The following is a 21,959-nucleotide window of genomic DNA, read 5'->3' as shown; positions in this document are numbered from 1 at the left end:
AGCCTTGTAAAATCAACCTTAACAGCACCGCCGACACAGTGGGGTGAGAAGGGACATGCCGGGAGTCCAGCTTGGACCCGCTTTTCTTCCAACTCTTTGAAATCAAAAATCAGATGAGAATGCATGTGTGTGTGACCTCCTGAACACAAAGCATTGAACTGGCTAGATGTGGTCATCCAGGGGGTGTATATGCTCGGAGGGAGGAGCTACACTTTTTAGTGTAGTACTTTGTGTGTCCTCCGGAGGCAGAAGCTATACACCCATGGTCTGGGTCTCCCATAAGGAACGATGAAGAAAAAAAACCTGACGATTTTTTTTTTTTTTTTTTATGTTCATAGTGCAGATACAAATTTGATAATATAAAGGAGTTGTACCATTTTCAATTATCCTATATGCTCAGCAACATAAACTTGTATTCATCCTCACTGGGTCCTAAGCCGACTCTCTGTCTATTGATTGCCTGCAGCAGTGAAGTCACACAAACAGAGCTGTTAAAGGGGTGGTTCATCCATATATTGTCTAGTTCGATATTATATTGAGAAACTATGTTTCTCTCAAATACCTTGTGTTGGCAATAGTGCCTGTGAGAGGCGCTATTGCAGACCGCTGTTCCCCGCTCCGGTGACGTCACGTCAAGTTCCGCACACGTCACATCCGTGTGGCCAGCTGCACAGCGCGTCTCCTGCTTGCAGCGTTCTGCTGCGAGGGAGGAGGGAGCAGATGGGCTGTGACGAGCGGTGAAACGCCACCCACAACTCAGTGAGTCAGGAAGACTGCAGCCGGCTGCACGGATGTGATGTGTGCGGAACTTGACGTGACGCCACCGGAGCAGGGAACAGCGGTCTGCAATAGCTTCTCTCACAGGCACTATTGCCAACATAAGGTATTTGAGAGAAACATTGTTTCTCAATATAATATCGAACTAGATAATAAAAAATATGGGTGAACCACCCCTTTAAGCTCAGTGATTGGTTGCAGCACTGTTGATGTGATGTCAACAAAGCATGGAACAGAAGCGAAGAGGCAGTGCTGGACACAGGACTCGTAAGAGCTTAGATGCTTTTTTTTTTATACCCCTGAAACCATAAGCTAATAAATATTTGATATGGGATGACCAGTTTACTACCTCTTGGTCTAGACAAACTCTTGATGCTGCAGGATCCGTGCTGGCTGTGGATTGCAGTCCTGCTGCTCAGGATGGGCAGTGCCAGTACAGTAACAGTCCTGCCAGTGCCACACGATTCCATCATTGCTCCTACATTGGAAAATACTGGAATTTCGTTTATATGCTACACTTTGTGCTCCTTTACCTACTAAAGCCAGTTCTAGGCTTCTCCAGCTGTGTAAACACATTAATATATGCCCCTTTTTCATACACATTTATTAAATAAAAGTTTATTAGACATACTTCCAAAAATGAAAACAAAAAGGCAACTTCACATTTGTATTAAAAAAATGTTTGTATAGCAACTTCTGAGTACTAGAAGGTGAGACTACCAACATCTCTGCACTCCTGTATGAATGTGACAGCTCCTGGGCGTGATCATTGTCATAAATAAACAGTCTTGTCAATGGCTTCTTAGGAAGGCCACAAATCCACAGAAACCGGAGAGTCGTCCTGCGCCGCTCACTCTGCGGTGTTTGAGCCGGTATCTACAGGGGAGAAACATTGCAATGGTTACTCGGCCGGAGAGATCAGCTTCATTAATACGGATGATATGCACAGACATGAAACATAAACCAAGTGTTGGAATCAATGATATTCACCATCAACATGTTTTAACCTCGATCCATTAGGTCATAACTATTATCATTGAGGGCGTAGGTAATCTATTGTCCTGTTTAACCCCTTCAGCCCCCGGGCACTTTCTGTTTTTGTTTTTTGCTCCCCTTCTTCCAAGAACCGTAATTTTTTTATTTTTCCGTCAATCTTGCCATATGAGGGCTTGTTTTTTGCGGGACGAGTTGTACTTTTAAATTAAATCATAAGTTTTACCATATAGTGTACTGGAAAATGGCAAAAAAATTCCAAGTGCGGAAAAATTGCAAAAAAAAAAAAGTGTGATCGTACAATAGTTTTTGGGATATTTTATTCACAGTGTTCACTATATGGTAAAACTGATCTTTGTGATGCCTGAGGTCAGTGCGAGTTTGTAGACACCAAACATGAATAGGTTTACTTGTATTTAAGGGGTTAAAAAAATTCACAAGCTTGTCCAAAAAAATTGGCGCACGTTTTGCGCCATTTTCCAAAACCCGTAGTGTTCTCATTTTTCAGGATCTATGGTTCAGTGACTGCTTATTTGTTGCATCTCGAGCTGACGTTTCTAATGGTACCATTTTTGCGCAGATGCTACGTTTTGATCGCCTGTTATTGCATTTTGCGTAAAACTTGCGGCGACCAAAAAACGTAATTTTGGCGTTTGGAATTTTTGTTGCCACTACGCAGTTTACTGATCAAATTAATTGATTTTATATTTTGATAGATCGGGCATTTCTGAACGCGGCGATACCAAATATGTGTATTTATTTATTTTTTTTAACCCTTCAATTTTCAATGGGGTGAAAGGGGGGTGATTTGAACTTTTAGGTTTGGTTTTTTTTAATTTTTTAAAACTTTTTTTTACTTTTTTTTTATTTTACTAGTCCTGTTAGGGAGCTATAGCGATCAGCAATCCAATCGCTCTGATCTATCTGCTGATCACAGCTATACAGCTGTAAACAGCAGATACGGTCACTTCCTGCTTCACTGGCCTCCCGGCGGAGTTTCACGAAAGTGAAACGTCATAACTGCAGGCGTCATCACATGACCCTGTGCTACCATGGCAACCACCAAAAGTCACGTGATCACTCACGTGACTTCCGGTGGGGGCGGCGGTAGGTGAAAATCTTCACCGCGCATATATACATCTCGCTGCCAGACTTTGGCAGCGAGATGTAAGGGGTTAATGTTACGGGTGGAATGCGATTCCACTCGTAACATGCAGGCACACATGTCAGCTGTTGAAAACAGTTGATATGTGCGCCGATCGCCGCACCCTGCCCGCGGCAGGGCTTAACGGCACACGATCCATGACGGATAGATCCGTCAAAGGTTGTGAAGGGGTTAATTAGTAACTCTGGTTACTGATTTATTCCTGCCCCATGCTTTACACTGCAGCTCAATCTGTCAGAGAAACACTCAAGGAATTGTAATGGTGTTTTGTTCCAACAGTAAGATATCTTGTGAATAGTACATAGGGCCCTCGGATCTTTTACCAGTGCTCTATTCCGGATTTATGAGCCTTCTTTTGTTGCCCAGCCATTACAGTAAAGTTAAGTTCCCACAATGAGGTTTTGATGCTACATAAAGATCGCAGCATTTAACAGCTCCAGCAAAGTGGATGGGATTTATAGAAATCTGCGCACACTGTGCTTTTTTTTCCCCTTATGCTATGTAACCTGCGGTTATGGTTTGAAACCCACCACATCTACATTTCTCTTGGAGGTATACTGAGTTTTAGGCCTCATTCACACATCAGTATTTTCCAGCAGTGTTTGTATGCCAAAGCCAGGAGTGGAACTTAGAGAAAAAGACTATAATTGAAAGATTAATACTTGTGTTTTGGAGACACTCTTGATTTTGGCATAGAAATACGGATCAAAAATACTGATGTATGAATTAGGCCTCACGTACAGATTTTCTCCATAGAACTGCATTAAATGCGGAAAAGAAGGGAATTTTGTTTACTTACCGTAAATTCCTTTTCTTCTAGCTCCAATTGGGAGACCCAGACAATTGGGTGTATAGCTACTGCCTCCGGAGGCCACACAAAGCACTACACTTAAAAGTGTAAGGCCCCTCCCCTTCTGCCTATACACCCCCCGTGGGATCACGGGCTCCTCAGTTTTAGTGCAAAAGCAAGAAGGAGGAAAGCCAATAACTGGTTTAAAAACAAATTCAATCCGAAGAAACATCGGAGAACTGAACCATTCAACATGAACAACATGTGTACCCGAAAAAACAAAAATCCCTAAGAAAACAGGGCGGGTGCTGGGTCTCCCAATTGGAGCTAGAAGAAAAGGAATTTACGGTAAGTAAACAAAATTCCCTTCTTCTTTGTCGCTCCTAATTGGGAGACCCAGACAATTGGGACGTCCAAAAGCAGTCCCTGGGTGGGTAAAATAACACCTCGTGACAGGACCGTAAAATAGTCCTTTCCTACAGGTGGGCAACCGCCGCCTGAAGGACTTGTCTACCTAGGCTGGCGTCCGCCGAAGCGTAGTTATGCACCTGATAATGCTTGGTGAAAGTGTGCAGACTCGACCAGGTAGCCGCCTGGCACACCTGCTGAGCCGTAGCCTGGTGCCGTAATGCCCAGGACGCACCCACGGCTCTGGTAGAATGGGCCTTCAGCCCTGAGGGAACCGGAAGCCCAGCAGAACGGTAGGCTTCAAGAATTGGTTCCTTGATCCACCGAGCCAAGGTGGATTTGGAAGCTTGCAACCCTTTACGCTGACCAGCGACAAGGACAAAGAGTGCATCCGAGCGGCGCAGGGGCGCCGTGCGGGAAATGTAGATTCTGAGTGCTCTCACCAGATCCAACAAATGCAAATCCTTCTCACATTGATGAACTGGATGAGGACACAAAGAAGGTAAGGAGATATCCTGATTGAGATGAAAGGGGGATACCACCTTAGGGAGAAACTCCGGAATCGGGCGCAGAACCACCTTGTCCTGGTGAATCACCAGGAAGGGAGATTTGCATGAGAGCGCTGCTAGCTCGGACACTCTCCGAAGAGAGGTGACCGCTACTAGAAAAGTCACTTTCTGTGAAAGTCGAGAAAGGGAAACATCCCTCATAGGCTCGAAAGGCGGCTTCTGGAGAGCAACTAGAACCCTGTTCAGATCCCAGGGCTCTAACGGCCGCTTGTAAGGAGGGACGATATGACAAACCCCTTGCAGGAACGTGCGTACCTGAGGAAGCCGTGCTAGTCGCTTCTGAAAAAATACAGATAGCGCTGAGACTTGTCCTTTAAGGGAGCCGAGCGACAAACCTTTTTCCAAACCGGATTGTAGAAAGGAAAGAAAAGTAGGCAATGCAAATGGCCAGGGAGAAACTCCCTGAGCAGAACACCAAGATAAGAATATCTTCCACGTCCTGTGGTAGATCTTGGCGGAGGTTGGTTTTCTAGCTTGTCTCATGGTGGCAATGACCTCTTGAGATAATCCTGAATACGCTAGGATCCAGGACTCAATGGCCACACAGTCAGGTTCAGGGCAGCAGAATTCCGATGGAAAAACGGCCCTTGAGACAGCAAGTCTGGTCGGTCTGGTAGCGCCCACGGTTGGCCTACCGTGAGATGCCACAGATCCGGGTACCACGACCTCCTCGGCCAGTCTGGAGCGACGAGGATGGCGCGGCGGCAGTCGGACCTGATCTTGCGCAGCACTCTGGGCAACAGTGCCAGAGGTGGGAACACATAAGGGAGCCGGAACTGCGACCAATTTTGAACTAAGGCGTCTGCCGCCAGAGCTCGGTGATCGTGAGACCGCGCCATGAAAACTGGGACCTTGTTGTTGTGTCGGGACGCCATTAGGTCGACGTCCGGCATCCCCCAGCGGCGACAGATCTCCTGAAACACGTCCGGGTGAAGAGACCATTCCCCTGCGTCCATACCCTGGCGACTGAGAAAATCTGCTTCCCAGTTGTCCACGCCTGGGATGTGAACTGCGGATATGGTGGATGCCGTGTCTTCCACCCACGTCAGAATCCGCCGGACTTCCTGGAAGGCTTGCCGACTGCGTGTTCCTCCTTGGTGGTTGATGTATGCCACCGCTGTGGAGTTGTCCGACTGAATTCGGATCTGCTTCCCTTCCAGCCACTGCTGGAAGGCTTGTAGGGCAAGATACACTGCTCTGATTTCCAGAACATTGATCTGAAGGGTGGACTCTTGCTGAGTCCACGTACCCTGAGCCCTGTGGTGGAGAAAAACCGCTCCCCACCCTGACAGACTCGCGTCCGTCGTGACCACCGCCCAGGATGGGGGTAGGAAGGACTTTCCCTTTGACAATGAGGTGGGAAGAAGCCACCACTGAAGAGATTCCTTGGCCGCCTGAGAAAGGGAGACGTTCCTGTCGAGGGACGTCGACTTTCCGTCCCATTGGCGTAGAATGTCCCACTGTAGTGGACGCAGATGAAACTGCGCGAAAGGGACTGCCTCCATTGCTGCTACCATCTTCCCTAGGAAGTGCATGAGGCGTCTCAAGGGGTGTGACTGGTCTTGAAGGAGGGATCGCACCCCTGTCTGTAGTGAACGCTGTTTGTCCAGCGGAAGCTTCACTATCGCTGAGAGAGTATGAAACTCCATGCCAAGATATGTTAGCGATTGGGTCGGGGTCAGATTTGACTTGGAAAAGTTGATGATCCACCCGAAACTCTGGAGAGTCTCCAGTGCAACGTTCAGGCTGTGTTGGCATGCCTCTTGAGAGGGAGCCTTGACAAGCAGATCGTCTAAGTAAGGGATCACAGAGTGTCCCTGAGAGTGCAGGACTGCTACTACTGCTGCCATGACCTTGGTGAAGGCCCGTGGGGCTGTCGCCAGACCGAAAGGCAGAGCTACGAACTGAAGGTGTTCGTCTCCTATAACGAACCGTAGAAAACGCTGTTGCTCTGGAGCAATCGGCACGTGGAGATAAGCATCCTTGATGTCTATTGATGCTAGGAAATCTCCTTGAGACATTGAGGCGATGACGGAGCGGAGGGATTCCATCCGGAACCGTCTGGTTTTTACGTACTTGTTGAGAAGTTTTAGGTCCAGAACGGGACGGAAGGATCCGTCCTTTTTTGGCACCACAAACAAATTGGAGTAAAAACCGTGACCTTGCTCCTGAAGAGGAACAGGGATCACCACACCTTCTGCCTTTAGAGTGCACACCGCCTGCAGAAGAGCATCGGCTCGGTCGGGAGGCGGAGACGTTCTGAAGAATCGAGTTGGAGGACGAGAACTGAACTCTATCCTGTACCCGTGAGACAGAATGTCTCTCACCCAACGGTCTTGGACCTGTGGCAGCCAAATGTCGCCAAAGCGGGAGAGCCTGCCACCGACCGAGGATGCGGAGAGAGGAGGCCGAAAGTCATGAGGAAGCCGCCTTGGTAGCGGGTCTTCCGGCTGTCTTTTTAGGGCGTGACTGAGCCCGCCAAGAATCTGAGTTCCTCTGATCCTTTTGAGTCCTTTTGGACGAGGAGAATTGGGACCTGCCCGAGCCTCGAAAGGACCGAAACCCCGACTGTCCCCTCCTCTGCTGGGGTTTGGTTTGTCTGGGCTGAGGTAAGGATGAATCCTTACCCTTGGACTGTTTAATGATCTCATCCAACCGCTCACCAAATAGTCGGTCACCAGAGAATGGCAAACTGGTTAAGCACTTTTTGGAAGCAGAATCTGCCTTCCATTCCCTTAACCACAAGGCTCTGCGTAAAACCACGGAGTTGGCGGACGCCACTGCCGTACGGCTCGTAGAGTCCAGAACAGCATTAATCGCGTAAGACGCAAATGCAGACATTTGAGAGGTTAAGGATGCCACCTGCGGCACAGATGTACGTGTGACCGTGTCAACCTGTGTAAGACCAGCTGAAATAGCTTGGAGTGCCCATACGGCAGCGAATGCTGGAGCAAACGACGCGCCGATAGCTTCATAGATGGATTTCAACCAGAGCTCCATCTGTCTGTCAGTGGCATCTTTAAGTGCAGCCCCATCCTCCACTGCAACTATGGATCTAGCCGCAAGCCTGGAGATTGGGGGATCCACCTTGGGACACTGGGTCCAGCCTTTGACCACGTCAGGAGGAAAGGGATAACGTGTGTCCTTAAGCCGTTTGGAGAAACGCTTGTCTGGATAAGCGTGGTGTTTCTGGACTGCCTCTCTAAAGTCAGAGTGGTCCAGAAAAGAACTCAATTTACGCTTGGGATATCTGAAATGGAATTTCTCCTGCTGTGAAGCTGATTCCTCCACCGGAGGAGCTGGGGGAGAAATATCCAACATTCTATTGATGGACGCTATCAGATCATTCACTATGGCGTCCCCATCAGGTGTATCCAAGTTGAGAGCGGTCTCAGGATCAGAATCCTGATCAGCTACCTCTGCCTCATCACACAGAGAGCCTTCCTGCTGGGACCCTGACCAGTGTGATGAAGTCGAGGGCCGCTCATAGCGAGCTCGCTTAGGCTGTCTGGGACTGTCGTCCGTGTCCGAGCCGTCACCCTGGGATGCATGGGACACCCCCGGAGCCCGGAGCTGTTCCAACTGAGGGGGACCAGGGAGCAATGATTGAACAGTGCCCATGGTCTGAGTTACTGGTCTAGACTGCAACGTTTCTAGAATTCTAGTCATAGTCACAGACAATCTATCAGCGAAAACTGCAAACTCTGTCCCCGTCACCTGGACAGTATTCACAGGTTATTCTTCCTGGGTCACCTCTAGCAGAGGCCCCGGCCGAGCAGTTGCCACAGGGGCCGAGCACTGCACACAGTGGGGGTCAGTGGAACCTGCCGGTAGAGAAGCCTCACATGCGGTGCAAGCAGCATAGAAAGCCTGTGCCTTGGCACCCTTGCTTTTTGCGGATGACATGCTGTTGTCTCCTCTGAGCAATCTAGGAGGGTATATAGCCAAGAATCACCAGCGACCGTACAGTGCAATGTATAGTATGCAAGCATAAAAATACAAATGTACACTTCGGCACTAGTGGGTTCAGCACCAGAGGTGCCGCTTACCGCCCGCTCAAACGCGGGTGTGTGGTCGCCAGAATCCCGTGTCTGGGTCTCCCAGAACTTGTCTCCCCTCTCCAGCTCAGACTGCACACAGGAATGGCTGCCGGCGTTCTGCGAAGAGGGGCGGACCGTGGGCGTGCCTCAGACAAAGTGCGGGAAACTGGCGTCCCACTGTGCCCAGTGTGAGGGCTGGAGTATGTAAAATAGACTCCAGCCCTCTGCGCTGACATTCTGTACAGCGTCCCGCCCTTCCCCTGACTGGCAGGCCTGGGGGCGGGAACGAAACGAAACTAGGCCGCAAAAGCCGGGGACTCGAGTAATAAGCGCGGCCGTCATACATGCACGGCCAGCGCGGAAGTCCCCGGCGCACCACAAGTCCCAGCCGCGCCGCAGCAAACTGACAGCAGCGGCCGGCGCGGCAGTTCCCAATACATATACTCACTCAGCAGAGCTGTAGTGAACAGTGGCACAAGCGTGCGCGCTGTTGTCCCCGGCGCACTAACACACCCAGCAATGCTGCAGTGTGTCTGCGTCTGTATGGGGACACAGAGTACCTTGATGAAGCAGGGTCCTGTCCCTGACGATACTCAGCTCCATATCCAGCAGATTCCTTTCAGGGGCTGTGGATGGAGCACGGTCTCAGTGCCTGGAGACCGGTAAAATCCCACTTCACCCAGAGCCCTAAGGGGGATGGGGAAGGATGCAGCATGTGGGCTCCAGCCTCCGTACCCGCAATGGGTACCTCAACCTTAACAAACACCGCCGACAAAAGTGGGGTGAGAAGGGAGCATGCTGGGGGCCCTATATGGGCCCTCTTTTCTTCCATCCGACATAGTCAGCAGCTGCTGCTGACTAAACAGTGGAGCTATGCGTGGATGTCTGACCTCCTTCGCACAAAGCATGAAAACTGAGGAGCCCGTGATCCCACGGGGGGTGTATAGGCAGAAGGGGAGGGGCCTTACACTTTTAAGTGTAGTGCTTTGTGTGGCCTCCGGAGGCAGTAGCTATACACCCAATTGTCTGGGTCTCCCAATTAGGAGCGACAAAGAAAATGAAGGTAGAGAATGCATGTAATCTGCACATGACTGTACCAAAGTTTTGGTAATGGGAATCTGAGAAGGTTTTTGTCATCTCATCTGAGAGCAGCATAATGTAGGAAAAGAGACCCTGATTCCAGCGATGTATCACTTCGTTTACTGGCTGCAGTGGTTGTGACATAATCTGAGTTTTTAGATGTTGTACCTAGGAGAGTGCAGAAATCTAACCCAGATCACACCACAGCTCTCTGTATACACTGTCTATCGACAATGATCTACTTATTGGAGAAGGAAGCATGGCCGGACAACTGCTCAGAGCCCTATAGTTAAGGTATTGATAATCACTTGGTGATAAAACCTTTACTGTAAGTAAACAGCACACAGTCTAATAAGCCACATTCTAACATTCTAAAATTCATTGTTTTAACCTCTACATGATGCGGTCCTCAGATTACATTAAAAAGAATCTGTCAGCAGGTTTTTGTTAAGTCAAATACCAAGAGGTATCAAAAAGAAAGTTTTACTTAAAACATGCCATACCAAACTGCAGGCCCAAAAACATTTAAAAAAAAACAAGTGTCCTAATTTTGTTAGTATGTGCAAAAATGCAGCAGAAAATCTGTAATATCAAAAACACATTGTGGGAATGTAGCCTAAGGCCCCATTCATATATTGCGTTTTTGCAGCGTTTTTTTATGCAAATTAAAAGCTCCTTGTTACAGTACTAACAAAGTCTGTGAGCTCGGAAATCTCCTGCACACACTTCTCAATTGAACTGGAAAATTTCAGTTTTTTTTCAGCGTCTTCTGATAGCGGCTGCAGCCGGGCAGTGCACATCCACCCCTATTAATTTGAATGGGAGGCGGATGTGCAGTACCCGGTAGTGGCCACTATTATTGGACGGGCAGCTCCAGAACTGAGCATTTCCATCCGCCTGCTGCCACTGAGTACAGCTGATCGGTGGGGATGCATGTTGTCATTCCCCGGTGGATCAGACATTGATGACCTATCCTAAAGGGGGCTTTACACACTGCGATATCGTTAGTGAATTATCGTCGGGGTCACTGTGTTTGTGACGCACATCCGGCGTCATTAACGAAATCGCAGTGTGTGACAAGTACGAGCGACCTTAAACAATCGCAAAAGCAGTCAAAATCGTTTGCCGCGGAGAAGTCGTCCTGAAACCAAAAATCATTCTCTGCTTATTAGCGATGTTGTTCGTCGCTCCTGCGGCAGCACACATCGCTATGTGTGACACCGCAGGAGCGACGAACATCTCCTTACCTGCCTCCACCGGCAATGCGGAAGGAAGGAGGTGGGTGGGATGTTACGTCACACTCATCTCCGCCCCTCCGCTTCTATTGGACGCCTGCCGTGTGACGTTGCACAAACCACCCCCTTAGAAAGGAGGCGGCTCGCCGGCCAGAGCGACGTCGCAGGGCAGGTAAGTCCGTGTGACGGGTTTAAGCGAGGTTGTGCGCCACAAGCAACGATTTGCCCGTGTCGCACAACCGACGGCGACGAGTACGATCGCTTGCGATCTCGCTAGCGAGCTCGCAGCGTGTAAAGTACCCTTAAGGATACCCCATCAATATTAAAGTTGTGGACAAGCTCTTAAGTTTTTGGGTGTAGCGTGAAATGGTGTGGGAAAAGTTCACCTTACTATCAAACCAGAAAGTAAAAAATGACCCGGATGCATCTTTACGGCTATCGCCCATCTACACCACTAGGCCCCCATCGGTCCTTAGAACGAGGCTCTGAAGTGTGCATCTCTAGTCACTGGTTAGACCAGTGGTTCCCAAACTCCGGTCCTCATGGCCCCCAACAGGTCATGTTTTCAAGATTTCCTTAGTATTGCACAGGAGATGCCTTGATAATGATTAAATCACCCTTTCAATGTTAATGAAACCCTGAAAACATGACCTATTGGAGGCCATGAGGACTGGAGTTTGGGAACCAATGGGTTAGAAGGATGGAGGTACAAGAAAAGCAAATGACTATCTTTAGCAATGTCACAATAATGAATGGAGCCCCATTTCTGGGATCAGTGGGGGTCCCAGTTATGGAAACATCAGCAATCAACATGTGATCACCTATCCTGTGGTAAGTAATAACTTGCTAACTTGGAACAATATCTGCTGGATCCATAGCTGCTAACATGACAAGTTCAGCAGAAAGTCAGAATATGGAGAACTAATTCTATTACCATACAAATAGACATCAATTAGAAAAATTCACAAGGATTAGAAAAACATTGCTGCTTTCGCTCAGAAACAGTGCCACCCCTGATCACAGGTGGTGTCCAGTACTGTAACCCCATTGTAGTGACTGAAGCTGAGCGGCTATAGCTCATAACCGATGGTCAACGTGGTATGCAGTTTCTGAAAGAAAGCAGCAATGTTTTCCTAATCCTGGAAAACTGCTTAAGGCTATGTGCGCACTTACCGGATTTTGCCGCGGATTTTTTGCGGATTTGCTGCATGTTTCGCTGCAGAAAATGTTCATAACATCTCTGCAGTGAATCACCAGCAAAACCTATGAGCAAAAAAAAATGCTGTGCGCACTGGGCGGAATTTGACAGCTGTATGTTTTGCTGCGGGATTCCCGCAGCAAAAACAATTGCATGTCAATTCTTTTCCGCACATCGCTGCGGGATTTCACTACATTGACTCCAATGTAATCGTGAAATCCCGCAGGGAATAACGCAGGCAGCAAATTCTGTGCGGTTTACTGCGTTTTCCTGCGTTATTCCCTGCGGTATTTCGCAGTTTACCTCCGGTAATGTACATCGCTTGCTTGCGGTTTTGCAGGGAAGTGATGTCATTACAGGAAGAGGAAGCCGTGCAGAGAGTAAACACACACAGATCACACACACATCACAGACATAGAACACAGACACATAGACAGCAGAGGTAATTACCGGTCATTTCCCACGACGGTAATGTGAACTCACTGTCGACCATGGGAAATGTAGCGATCTGTCCTCTATCTATCCCTCTGTCTGTCTATCTATCCCTCTATCTATTCTTCTATCTATCTACTATCTCAGAATTAAATTACCGTATTTTTCGCTTTATAAGACGCACTTTTCCTCCCCAAATTTTGTAGCGGGGGGGGGGGGGGGGGTCCTGTCTGAGGCGATCGGGCGGGTGCCTGTGGCTGCATGCAAGCGACCGGGTACCTGTACTTGCATGCAGCGGCAGCCGGGTACCCGTGGCTGTGTGCGGGCGGCAGCGGGTGCTGTGTGGGGTCGGCAGCCAGGTACCTGTGCTTGCATGCGGTGGCAGACGGGTACCCATGGCTGTGTGCGGGCGGCAGCCGGGTGCTGTGTGCGAGCGGCAGTCGGGTGCCCGTGCAGGTACCCGGCTGCCGCCCTCACACAGTCACTCATCTGCCGCCCGCACACAGCCATGGGTACCCGGCTGCCACCGCACGCAAGCACAGGTACCCGGCGGCTTGTACGCAGAGTGGGCGGGCAGCCTGCTGGCTGCCACTCTGTGCATGCGGGGCGGGCGGCTGTGCAGCTTACCAGTTGTCCGCGGTCCCACTTTCAAATGATGGCGCCGGTGGAGCTCTTGGATGAGAGCTCCATCTGCGCACGCGCTGCTCCGGGAGTCAGCGCGTGCACAGATGGAGCCCTTGGATGAGAGCTCCATCTGCACATGCGTCGCTCCGGGCGCCATTACTTGAATCGGGATCGCGGACACACTCCACCACTGAGCCGTCGCCGCCGCTCCCACCACTGAGCCGCCGCCGCTGCCACCACTGAACCGGGACCGCGGACACACGCCACCACTGAGCAGTCCCTGCCGCTGCCACCACTGAGCAGTTGCCGCCGCTGCCACCACTGAGCCGCCGCCGCTGCCACCACTGAACCGGGACCGCGGACACACGCCACCACTGAGCAGTACCTGCCGCTGCCACCACTGAGCCGCCGCCGCCACCACTGAACCGGGACCGCGGACACACGCCACCACTGAGCAGTCCCTGCCGCTGCCACCACTGAGCAGTTACCGCCGCTCCCACCACTGAGCCGTCGCCGCCACTCCCACCACTGAGCAGTCGCCGCCGCCACCACTGAACCGGGACCGCTGACACTCACTGCACCGGCCTGCTGCACGGCTCACACGCCACGGCTGCTGCCGCCACCACGGACCCCACGGATCCTGCCACCGCGGACGCCACCGCGCCTGCAACCACGGACGCCACAGCACCTGCAACCACGGACCCCGCTGCCACTGACCTGCCGCGCCTGCCAGCACAACCTGTGCCTCCTGTGACCCCGCTTCACCACCACTGCTGCCCCCCTCCGGTAAGAGAACACCGGAGTATAAGACGGACCCCATTTTTCTTTTTTTTACCTTTTTTTATGTCTAAGTTTGGGGTGCGTCTTATATTCCGGTGCGTCTTATAAAGCGAAAAATACGGTACTTATTTTTTTTTTTTTCAATGTGCTTTATTGCATTGAATGCAATAAAGCACATCCCAACCCGCACGCGGCAAAACCGCGGCAATACCGCGAACAATACCGCGGTGAAACCGCGGCAAACCGCATGCGGTTTTCGGGTGCGGTTTGCCGCGTTTTTTTACCGCGTGTGCGGTAATCTTTGAGAGCATGCGGAATTTTCTCAAGAAAATTCCATTTCCGAGTGCGCACATAGCCTTAACCACAAGGAAGAATAAGATTATATAGCATCTCTCAGTAAGATAAATGTGATATTCAGGGGAGAGTCAGTGCCGAGCGGTCACAGCGCAGGTTAATGGCAGGATCTTACTTTTTCCATCACAGGCTACAATTTTTACTTTGTCCACCTTCACCAGATCCGTCACTTCTCTGAACTCCACATCATTTAGAACGAAAGTCCACACGTTATCACAGAATCTGTAGGTATTTAACGATCCCTGAAACACAAATATGGCAGATTAGATACCAGCTGTAGGGCACTCGTTCAGGAGATAAACATGTGGCAAATACTGGAGATTTGGCAGAAAAACAAAAGCAGCGTATAATAGAGTGTTTCATGTATTTGTAACATTTGATTGAGTGAAAAAATACTTGGAAAACCGGTGAAATAATTGACAAGCTGCGACTGGAAACGGCTTCACATCTGCAAGGAAAATAATAAGCAGCGTGTGCACGAGACTTCAGAAATGTCACTCCTTTTGTTGGTACTGTAAAATGCTGCTTTTTTGTTTCTGGGGACTGTGAGCCAGTGCACGAGTCTGGGGGTCCCGTCCGTCCATTACAGGCATGGCCATTAATGTTTCAATGGGATCAGGATTAGAAACAGAGATTTACTCTGGCGGGCAAGAGGAGCCATGATCTACAGGACTCCAGAACTGAGCACAATCAGCGGAAGCTATATGACACTGTTGAATACAGTTGGCTGCTCATGAAGTTTCCACGCCATTCTGTAACAATTTCTAGAAGACACTTGGCACTCCAATATCTAGAGCAAAAGAGATTTTTATTATGAGGTCCAGAAAATTGTGATGTTTTGATCTTAATCCTGGGTCTTCATCAGACACAGACTGCTGCAGAGGAGAATTAATACTGATTGGCGCGGTGCGAGCACTCAAACCCACGAATGCACGTTATTTCACAGCGCCAATCAGTATTTATTCTTCTCTGCAGCAGTCTGTGTCTGATGAGACCCAGGTGTTCAGGGTCACAACATCACAATATTTTGGGACTGCCGCATAATAAAAATCTCTTTTGCGCTACATATTGGAGTGCCAAGTGTCTTGTACAAATAGTTCTGCATACAAGCCAGTGGCACCTTGCAGCTAGACAGGAGGCCTGTGAATCTCGTACCTTCCGGCATCCCCAGTGCGGCTTTTGATTAGCCAAGTCAGGTGTGACGTCTCTATACATTACGTGGCACAGATAATGACGTGCCAGCCCAGACAAATCAAACACTGCACCAGGGATGCCAGAAGGTGCGAGATTTACAGGCTTCACATCTCCACCTCGATTCTGGACTGGAGTCCCAAAAATCAAATCACTCATTTCTGATGCATTTTTTTTTATTAACATTTAGGTTATGTTTTCTGATTATTCTTTATTTTTGCACAATGTGCCCCCCATCAGGTCTTAAAAGACATTTGGGGGAATTTTAACATAGTAATACATTTTTTTTTTAATTGCTGATTTCCCTGTAACTGGTACTGGTATATTTGCCCTAGTTACTCAGGAAATTTAGCTTCTCGACTGCAAAGAAAAGCTAAATAGTTCCCCTAGGATCCAACAGCTCCTGTTCCCTCACTATACTCAGTGATCACATGCCTGCAGAGTTAGGGTACCTTCACACTTTAGCGATGCAGCAGCGATCCGACCAGCGATCTGACCTGGTCAGGATCGCTGCTGCATCGCTACATGGTCGCTGGTGAGCTGTCAAACAGGCAGATCTCACCAGCGACCAGTGACCATCCCCCAGCCAGCAGCGACGTGCAAGCGACGCTGCGCTTGCACGGAGCCGGTGTCTGGAAGCTGCGGACACTGGTAACAAAGGTAAACATCGGGTATGGTTACCCGATGTTTACATTAGTTACCAGCGCACACCGCTTAGCTTTGTGTGTGCAGGGAGCAGGAGCTGGCACTAGCAGCGTGAGAGCTGCGGAGGCTGGTAACGAAGGTAAATATCGGGTAACCACCTTGGTTACCCGATGTTTACCTTAGTTACAGCTTACCGCAGGCTGTCAGACGCCGGCTCCTGCTCCCTGCACATTCAGGATTGTTGCTCTCTCGCTGTCACGCACAGCGATGTGTGCTTATCAGCGGGAGAGCAACAATAAAAAAACGAACCAGGGCTGTGTGTAACGAGCAGCGATCTCACAGCAGGGGCCAGATCACTGCTCAGTGTCACACACAGCGAGATCGCTAATGAGGTCACAAACAACGTGACTCAGCAGCGATCTCAGTAGCGATCTCGCTGTGTGTGAAGCACCCCTTAGGTGGGGTAAGCACTATCTCCCTAATCTAAATAAACCAGTGGTTCAGCACTGTGTATATAGACTGTTTATTACCATAAAATCTCCTGCAATCAGCTTACACTACACTAAAGGCAATGTCTCACCAAGTGACATCGCTAGCAACATCGCTGCTGAGTCACGGTTGTTGTGACGCAACAGCGATGTTGCTAGCAATGTTGCTGTGTGTGACATACAGCAACGACCTGGCCCCTTCTGTGAGGTCGCCGGTTGTTGCTGAATGTCCTGGACCATTTTTTAGTTGTTGCTCTCCCACTGTGAAACACACATCGCTGTGTGTGACAGCGACAGAGCAACAACTGAATGTGCAGTGAGCAGGGAGCCGGCTTCTGACAGCCTGCGGTAAGCTGTAACCAAGGTAAATATCGGGTAACCAAGCGAAGCGCTTTGCTTGGTTACCCGATATTTACCCTGGTTACTAGCGTCCGCCGCTCTCAGGCTGTCAGTGCCTGCTCCCTGCACTCGTAGCCAGAGTACACATCGGGTAAGTATAAGCAAAGCGGTTTGCTTATACTTACCCGATGTGTACTCTGGCTAGGAGTGCAAGGAGCCAGCGTTAAGCGGTGTGCGCTGGTAACCAAGGTAAATATCGGGTAACCAAGCGCTTGGTTACCCGATATTTACCTTAGTTACCAAGTGCAGCATCGCTTCCACGCGTCACTGGTGGCTGGTCACTGGTGAGATCTGCCTGTTTGACAGCTCACCAGCGACCATGTAGCGACGCTCCAGCAATCCCCGCCAGGTCAGATCGCTGGTGGGATCGCTGGAGCGTTGCTTAGTGTGACGGTACCTTTATACAGAGTGGTCCAAAAGTAGGTGGACAGTATGTGTAATAGGGTTATTAAACATGATGTAAAGTGAAACCCAGTTGCCCTTAGCAACCAATCAGGTTCCACCTCTCATTTTTCAAAGAGTCTGTGAAGAATGAAAAGTGGAATCTGATTAGTTGCTAAGGGCATCAGAGTCAGTTTCACTTTACACCATGTTTGATAACCCTATTAGGCTACTTTCACACTTGCGTTGAACGACATCCGTTGCTATCCGTCTCATTGAGGAATTACGGTAACCAATGCAGGAAACAGTTTTATTCCTCATAGACTTCTATTAGCTACGGATGGCCTTGCATTGCATACTTCAGCCGACGCAGCGTTGCAACTGCCTGGCAGATGGAACGCTGCATTTAGCATTTTTCTGCGCTTGGCGGACTGTCAAAAAACCACAACCTGCAGGATTCCGTCGGCGTCTGTTTTTATAATGGACGCCTATGATGGCGGATTCCGTTAGAATCCATCATTTGATTGATTCCGTTAACGCAACCGACTTTACACAACTGCGCATGCCCAGATGTGTAAAGTCAAGAAATAAAAACTATAACGGACTGCGTTATTTTGTATGATCCGATGTGCCACTATATGCAACGCATCCCTTGCATTCGTCACACAACGCAATGCAACGGATGCCGTTCAACGCAAGTGTGAAAGTAGCCTTACACATACTGTCCACCCTGTATTTTAGATTATCAATGCAGTGTAAAGCGTGGAGTACCCGGATATATAAAATCTATGGGCCGTCCAGAAGTAGTTTAAGAAATTTTTCCATTAGTTTAAAAAAAATACTGTGACCACTTTCCCAGAATGGCAATGAAGCTCCCGACATAACACGTGCATGTGTGGAGTAACCCTATGGTGTTGATCTATGCATGTTTATTGTAAATATGAACCTTTCCGGAAGTCTTTGTACACAACATCAGCCATGACGATCTGTACAATGAGGCGGAAAGGAGGAAATACAAGCCGCAGACTGGACGACACGAGAAGTACAGGGGAGAGCATTACATGAGCAAAAGCACAATAAAAAAAAAATGCATTTTTTTTTTACAGTAAATAAGTGTAAAACAGAGGAAGGCTCCAGTACTCCGTCACGTGACGGTGGTTAATCAGGCCTTATTCTACAATATAATGTGTGCCGAGTGCTGCACCTCATCTCCGTCCAATACAATTGCATGCACTGCTTAGTGGAGAGGGGGACGAGGAATGAAGAGGTACTAGAGCCTGAATGCACGCAGGAGAACTCATTCCATGACCGCAAAGAAATACCTAAATGTTTTTTTCATAGTCCCTCATTATACTTGACCACTAGATGGGCAGAATTACTTCATAGGCTCAGGAGTGAACCATCCACGCTCGTTGGAGCTGGATTATTGCAAATTAAGGTTGGTTTAACAAATCCAAATCCCTCCGAGGGTCTTACCCGGAAGTTGACTCGATTTCTGACCCGGTGAGCCAGCGCGGAGTTGATTGCCTTGTCAAACTGTAGCAGGACTTGTAGAGCGAGCTGTGGGTTGATTTGTTGAGACTGGAATATAAGAAGAGATAAATCAGATACATATATGGGCGACCTCGTCCGGCATGGCTTGGCCCAGTTTGGGGCTCCAGGATTCCTGACTATGAGTCTGTATAATACAAATGCTGTCTGGTAAAGTAGGTTTCATAGTGACAAACAGCGGCCATGGGCTCTTTCATGCGCTAAACACAGAGATTCTGGCTTTGAACCTCTTGTAGCACAGAGGGAAGCATGGAGGAAGTTCTACATTAGTAGCAAGCTGTGTAGCTGGGAATCCAGCCCTGGGATACAGATTCTCTGCTCCTCTCTCCATAGAGTAGAATAGGAGGTGCATCCTGACATCTCGTGAAGAATTTGAAAAGAGGAGCGCATGTGAAGGATCCACGGGATAATGTTAAGGATAGTGTTAGAATGTGCTCACCTGATATGGTTTTGCAGCCCTGCACCACCACGGTGTAGAACGAGGGTTTAATGCGCTGCCAGGGAGTCGGCCCGTAGTGACCGTCCAGGGGAACGGAATCCTAAGAAGCCGGTCATGTGACAGGTCACTGGGGAAGGTGGACGTCTCTGGAGCGGATTGAAATCTGGCCTCCAGCCAAGCTGCTCATGCCGTGAGTCCCACAACGGGGAAGGAATCCAGGGAATGCAAAAGAACACGGTCTTGAAAGCGCTAAGGAGGCCACGGTGATATATTAGTTCTGTAGATTAAATGTTTACAGCCACAACGCGTTTCAATATCTTCATCAGGTGGATATCCACCTGATGAAGATATTATGATATCGAAACGCGTTGTGGCTGTAAACATTTAATCTACAGAACTAATATATCACCGTGGCCTCCTTAGCGCTTTCAAGACAGTGTTCTTTTGCATATCCTGACATCCGATCCGACTAATAACTAGGAACCAAGTGTCCATGACACGGTGCGCTCCCAGCTATCGCCCCCTGTGAACACCAGCCCGCTGAGGGGCAAGCGCCTGTGACCCTGCTGCTGTGGAGGAGCAGAGGGACGGTGCTAATGATCATCCTCCTTTCCACTTTGGTTGTCCTATGTGAACAGGACCATAGCTGACACTGACCAGCTAGTATACAGTCCACTGGGCCACAATCCGCCATTAGTTATAACAGAGTCATCATATATAAAGGGACGAGAAGGCGACCCCCGCTGCTAGCACCAGCTCTGCCATAACCCGGAGTGTGACCCTGACAGCAGCATTAATAGGGCACAATCCAGACGGGGCCGGACATTACACGGGATACACAGCATTCCTGTATAGGGGAGTGGGGGAGGGGCGGACTCACCTGGATGAGCTCGTCCAGGCTCTCCTGCAGACTGTTGCCCAGAGTGGTATTCCTATACAGCTGATAGGCCATGACGTAGTGCTCAGACCGCCGTTCACCAGCCGCTCTCCGCTGCCAGCGGTCCGGGGGCTGCTCGCGGTCCCCTACGAACAAATGATCCTGGCAACAGGTAACGGCTAAGAATCCCGGCACTTCCTGCAAAACACAACACCGGAAGGTCTGGGACACTCAGCATGCAGCAGTGCGCATGTGTCAGGCTCTCTCGCATTAACTGTGCGAAGCAGGTCCCATTTCTGGCGCATGCGCGATTGGCTACCGTCGTGGGTAACTTCCTGACGTCCTCACTGAGCAGCGAATCAGCGGCCACTATTGGTCACGTGTGTAGCGTACTCTAACGTATACTTGAGGTTTAATGACGTCACGTACGAAAGTTATAAAGGCATTGCCGGGGAGCCGCTGTATGTTTCCTGTTTGTGCCGCCCCAGGGGCATAGCGTAGTATATTTCTACCAGTCGTCATGGTGATCGGCGCTTTGCTGCTATTCTCCAGTAATGCCGCCTCATTTCCTCTCATAATACTTGAGTTGGTCTAAAGCTGCTTTTTTAAAGTTTATAGTGTCTCAAATCCTTAAAGGGGTGGTCCACCTCTGGGGTCAATATATACAGGGCATCTTAATAATTTTGAATAGCATCAAAAAGTTCATTTATTTCAGAAATTCAATTCAAAAAGAGAAATGCATATATTATATTGAAATTGTCTCTCCAGTAAAGGAGACAAACTCTAGCACAGCGCCACCTCCTTGGAAGTAGCGATCCTAAAAGTCACAAGTGGATTTTCAACAATCCTTTGCAATATGACTCAGGATATATAAGCCAGATCAGAATCCCAATTTGCAGACACGGTGTTTCGGGGTGCTTGCCCCTCGTCAGTGCAAAGTATGGGGGTGTCTGATCTGGCTCATGAGAAAGCTATGTGGGGACCACGGGGGAACACTATTCTCCTTAAGGAGACTTTGCAAGCCAGTCTGGCTGCCAGGTAAGGGGACTTATAGCTGCCACAACCCCTCTAAGAAATATTCAAATTGTCTCTCAAGTAAAGGAGACAAACTCTAGCACAGCGCCACCTTATATTATATTGAGTCATTAAACAGAGAAGGATCAATTTCATGTGTTTATTTCTGTTAATGTTGATGATTATGGCTTACAGCCAATGAAAACCCAAAAGTCATTATCTCAGATAATTAGAATAATTGCAACAAAACACCTGCAAAGGCTTCCTAATCATCTAAAATGATCCCTTAGTCTGGTTCAGTAGGCTACACAATCATGGGGAAGACTGCTGACTTGACAGATGTCCAGAAGGCAGTCATTGACGCACTCCACAAGGAGGGTAAGCCACAAAAGGTCATTGCTAAAGAAGCTGCCTGTTCCCAGAGTGCTGTATCCAAGCATATTAATGGAAGGTTGAGTGGAAGGAAAAAGTGTGGTAGAAAAAGGCGCATAAGCAACCGGGATAATCGCAGCCCTGATAGGATTGTTAA

At 49.1% G+C, this 21,959-nt stretch overlaps 1 protein-coding gene across 1 annotated transcript; it reads right to left on the bottom strand.

Annotated features, from left to right (window-relative positions):
• Positions 1-1,366: 1,366 nt before the first annotated feature.
• Positions 1,367-20,699, bottom strand: GTF2A2 (general transcription factor IIA subunit 2). Its single transcript, XM_075342714.1, has 4 exons — positions 20,420-20,699; positions 19,026-19,130; positions 14,561-14,687; positions 1,367-1,653 (listed from the first exon to the last, which is right to left on the bottom strand). Exons 1-4 carry the CDS (start codon positions 20,489-20,491, stop codon positions 1,628-1,630), a joined length of 330 nt encoding a protein of 109 aa, XP_075198829.1. The 5' UTR covers positions 20,492-20,699; the 3' UTR covers positions 1,367-1,627.
• Between the last annotated feature and the right edge of the window lie 1,260 nt (positions 20,700-21,959).

This window comes from Anomaloglossus baeobatrachus, chromosome 4 (genome assembly GCF_048569485.1).
Source record: "Anomaloglossus baeobatrachus isolate aAnoBae1 chromosome 4, aAnoBae1.hap1, whole genome shotgun sequence".
Lineage (NCBI taxonomy): Eukaryota > Metazoa > Chordata > Amphibia > Anura > Aromobatidae > Anomaloglossus > Anomaloglossus baeobatrachus.
This window is presented reverse-complemented; position numbering and strand designations above follow the sequence as displayed.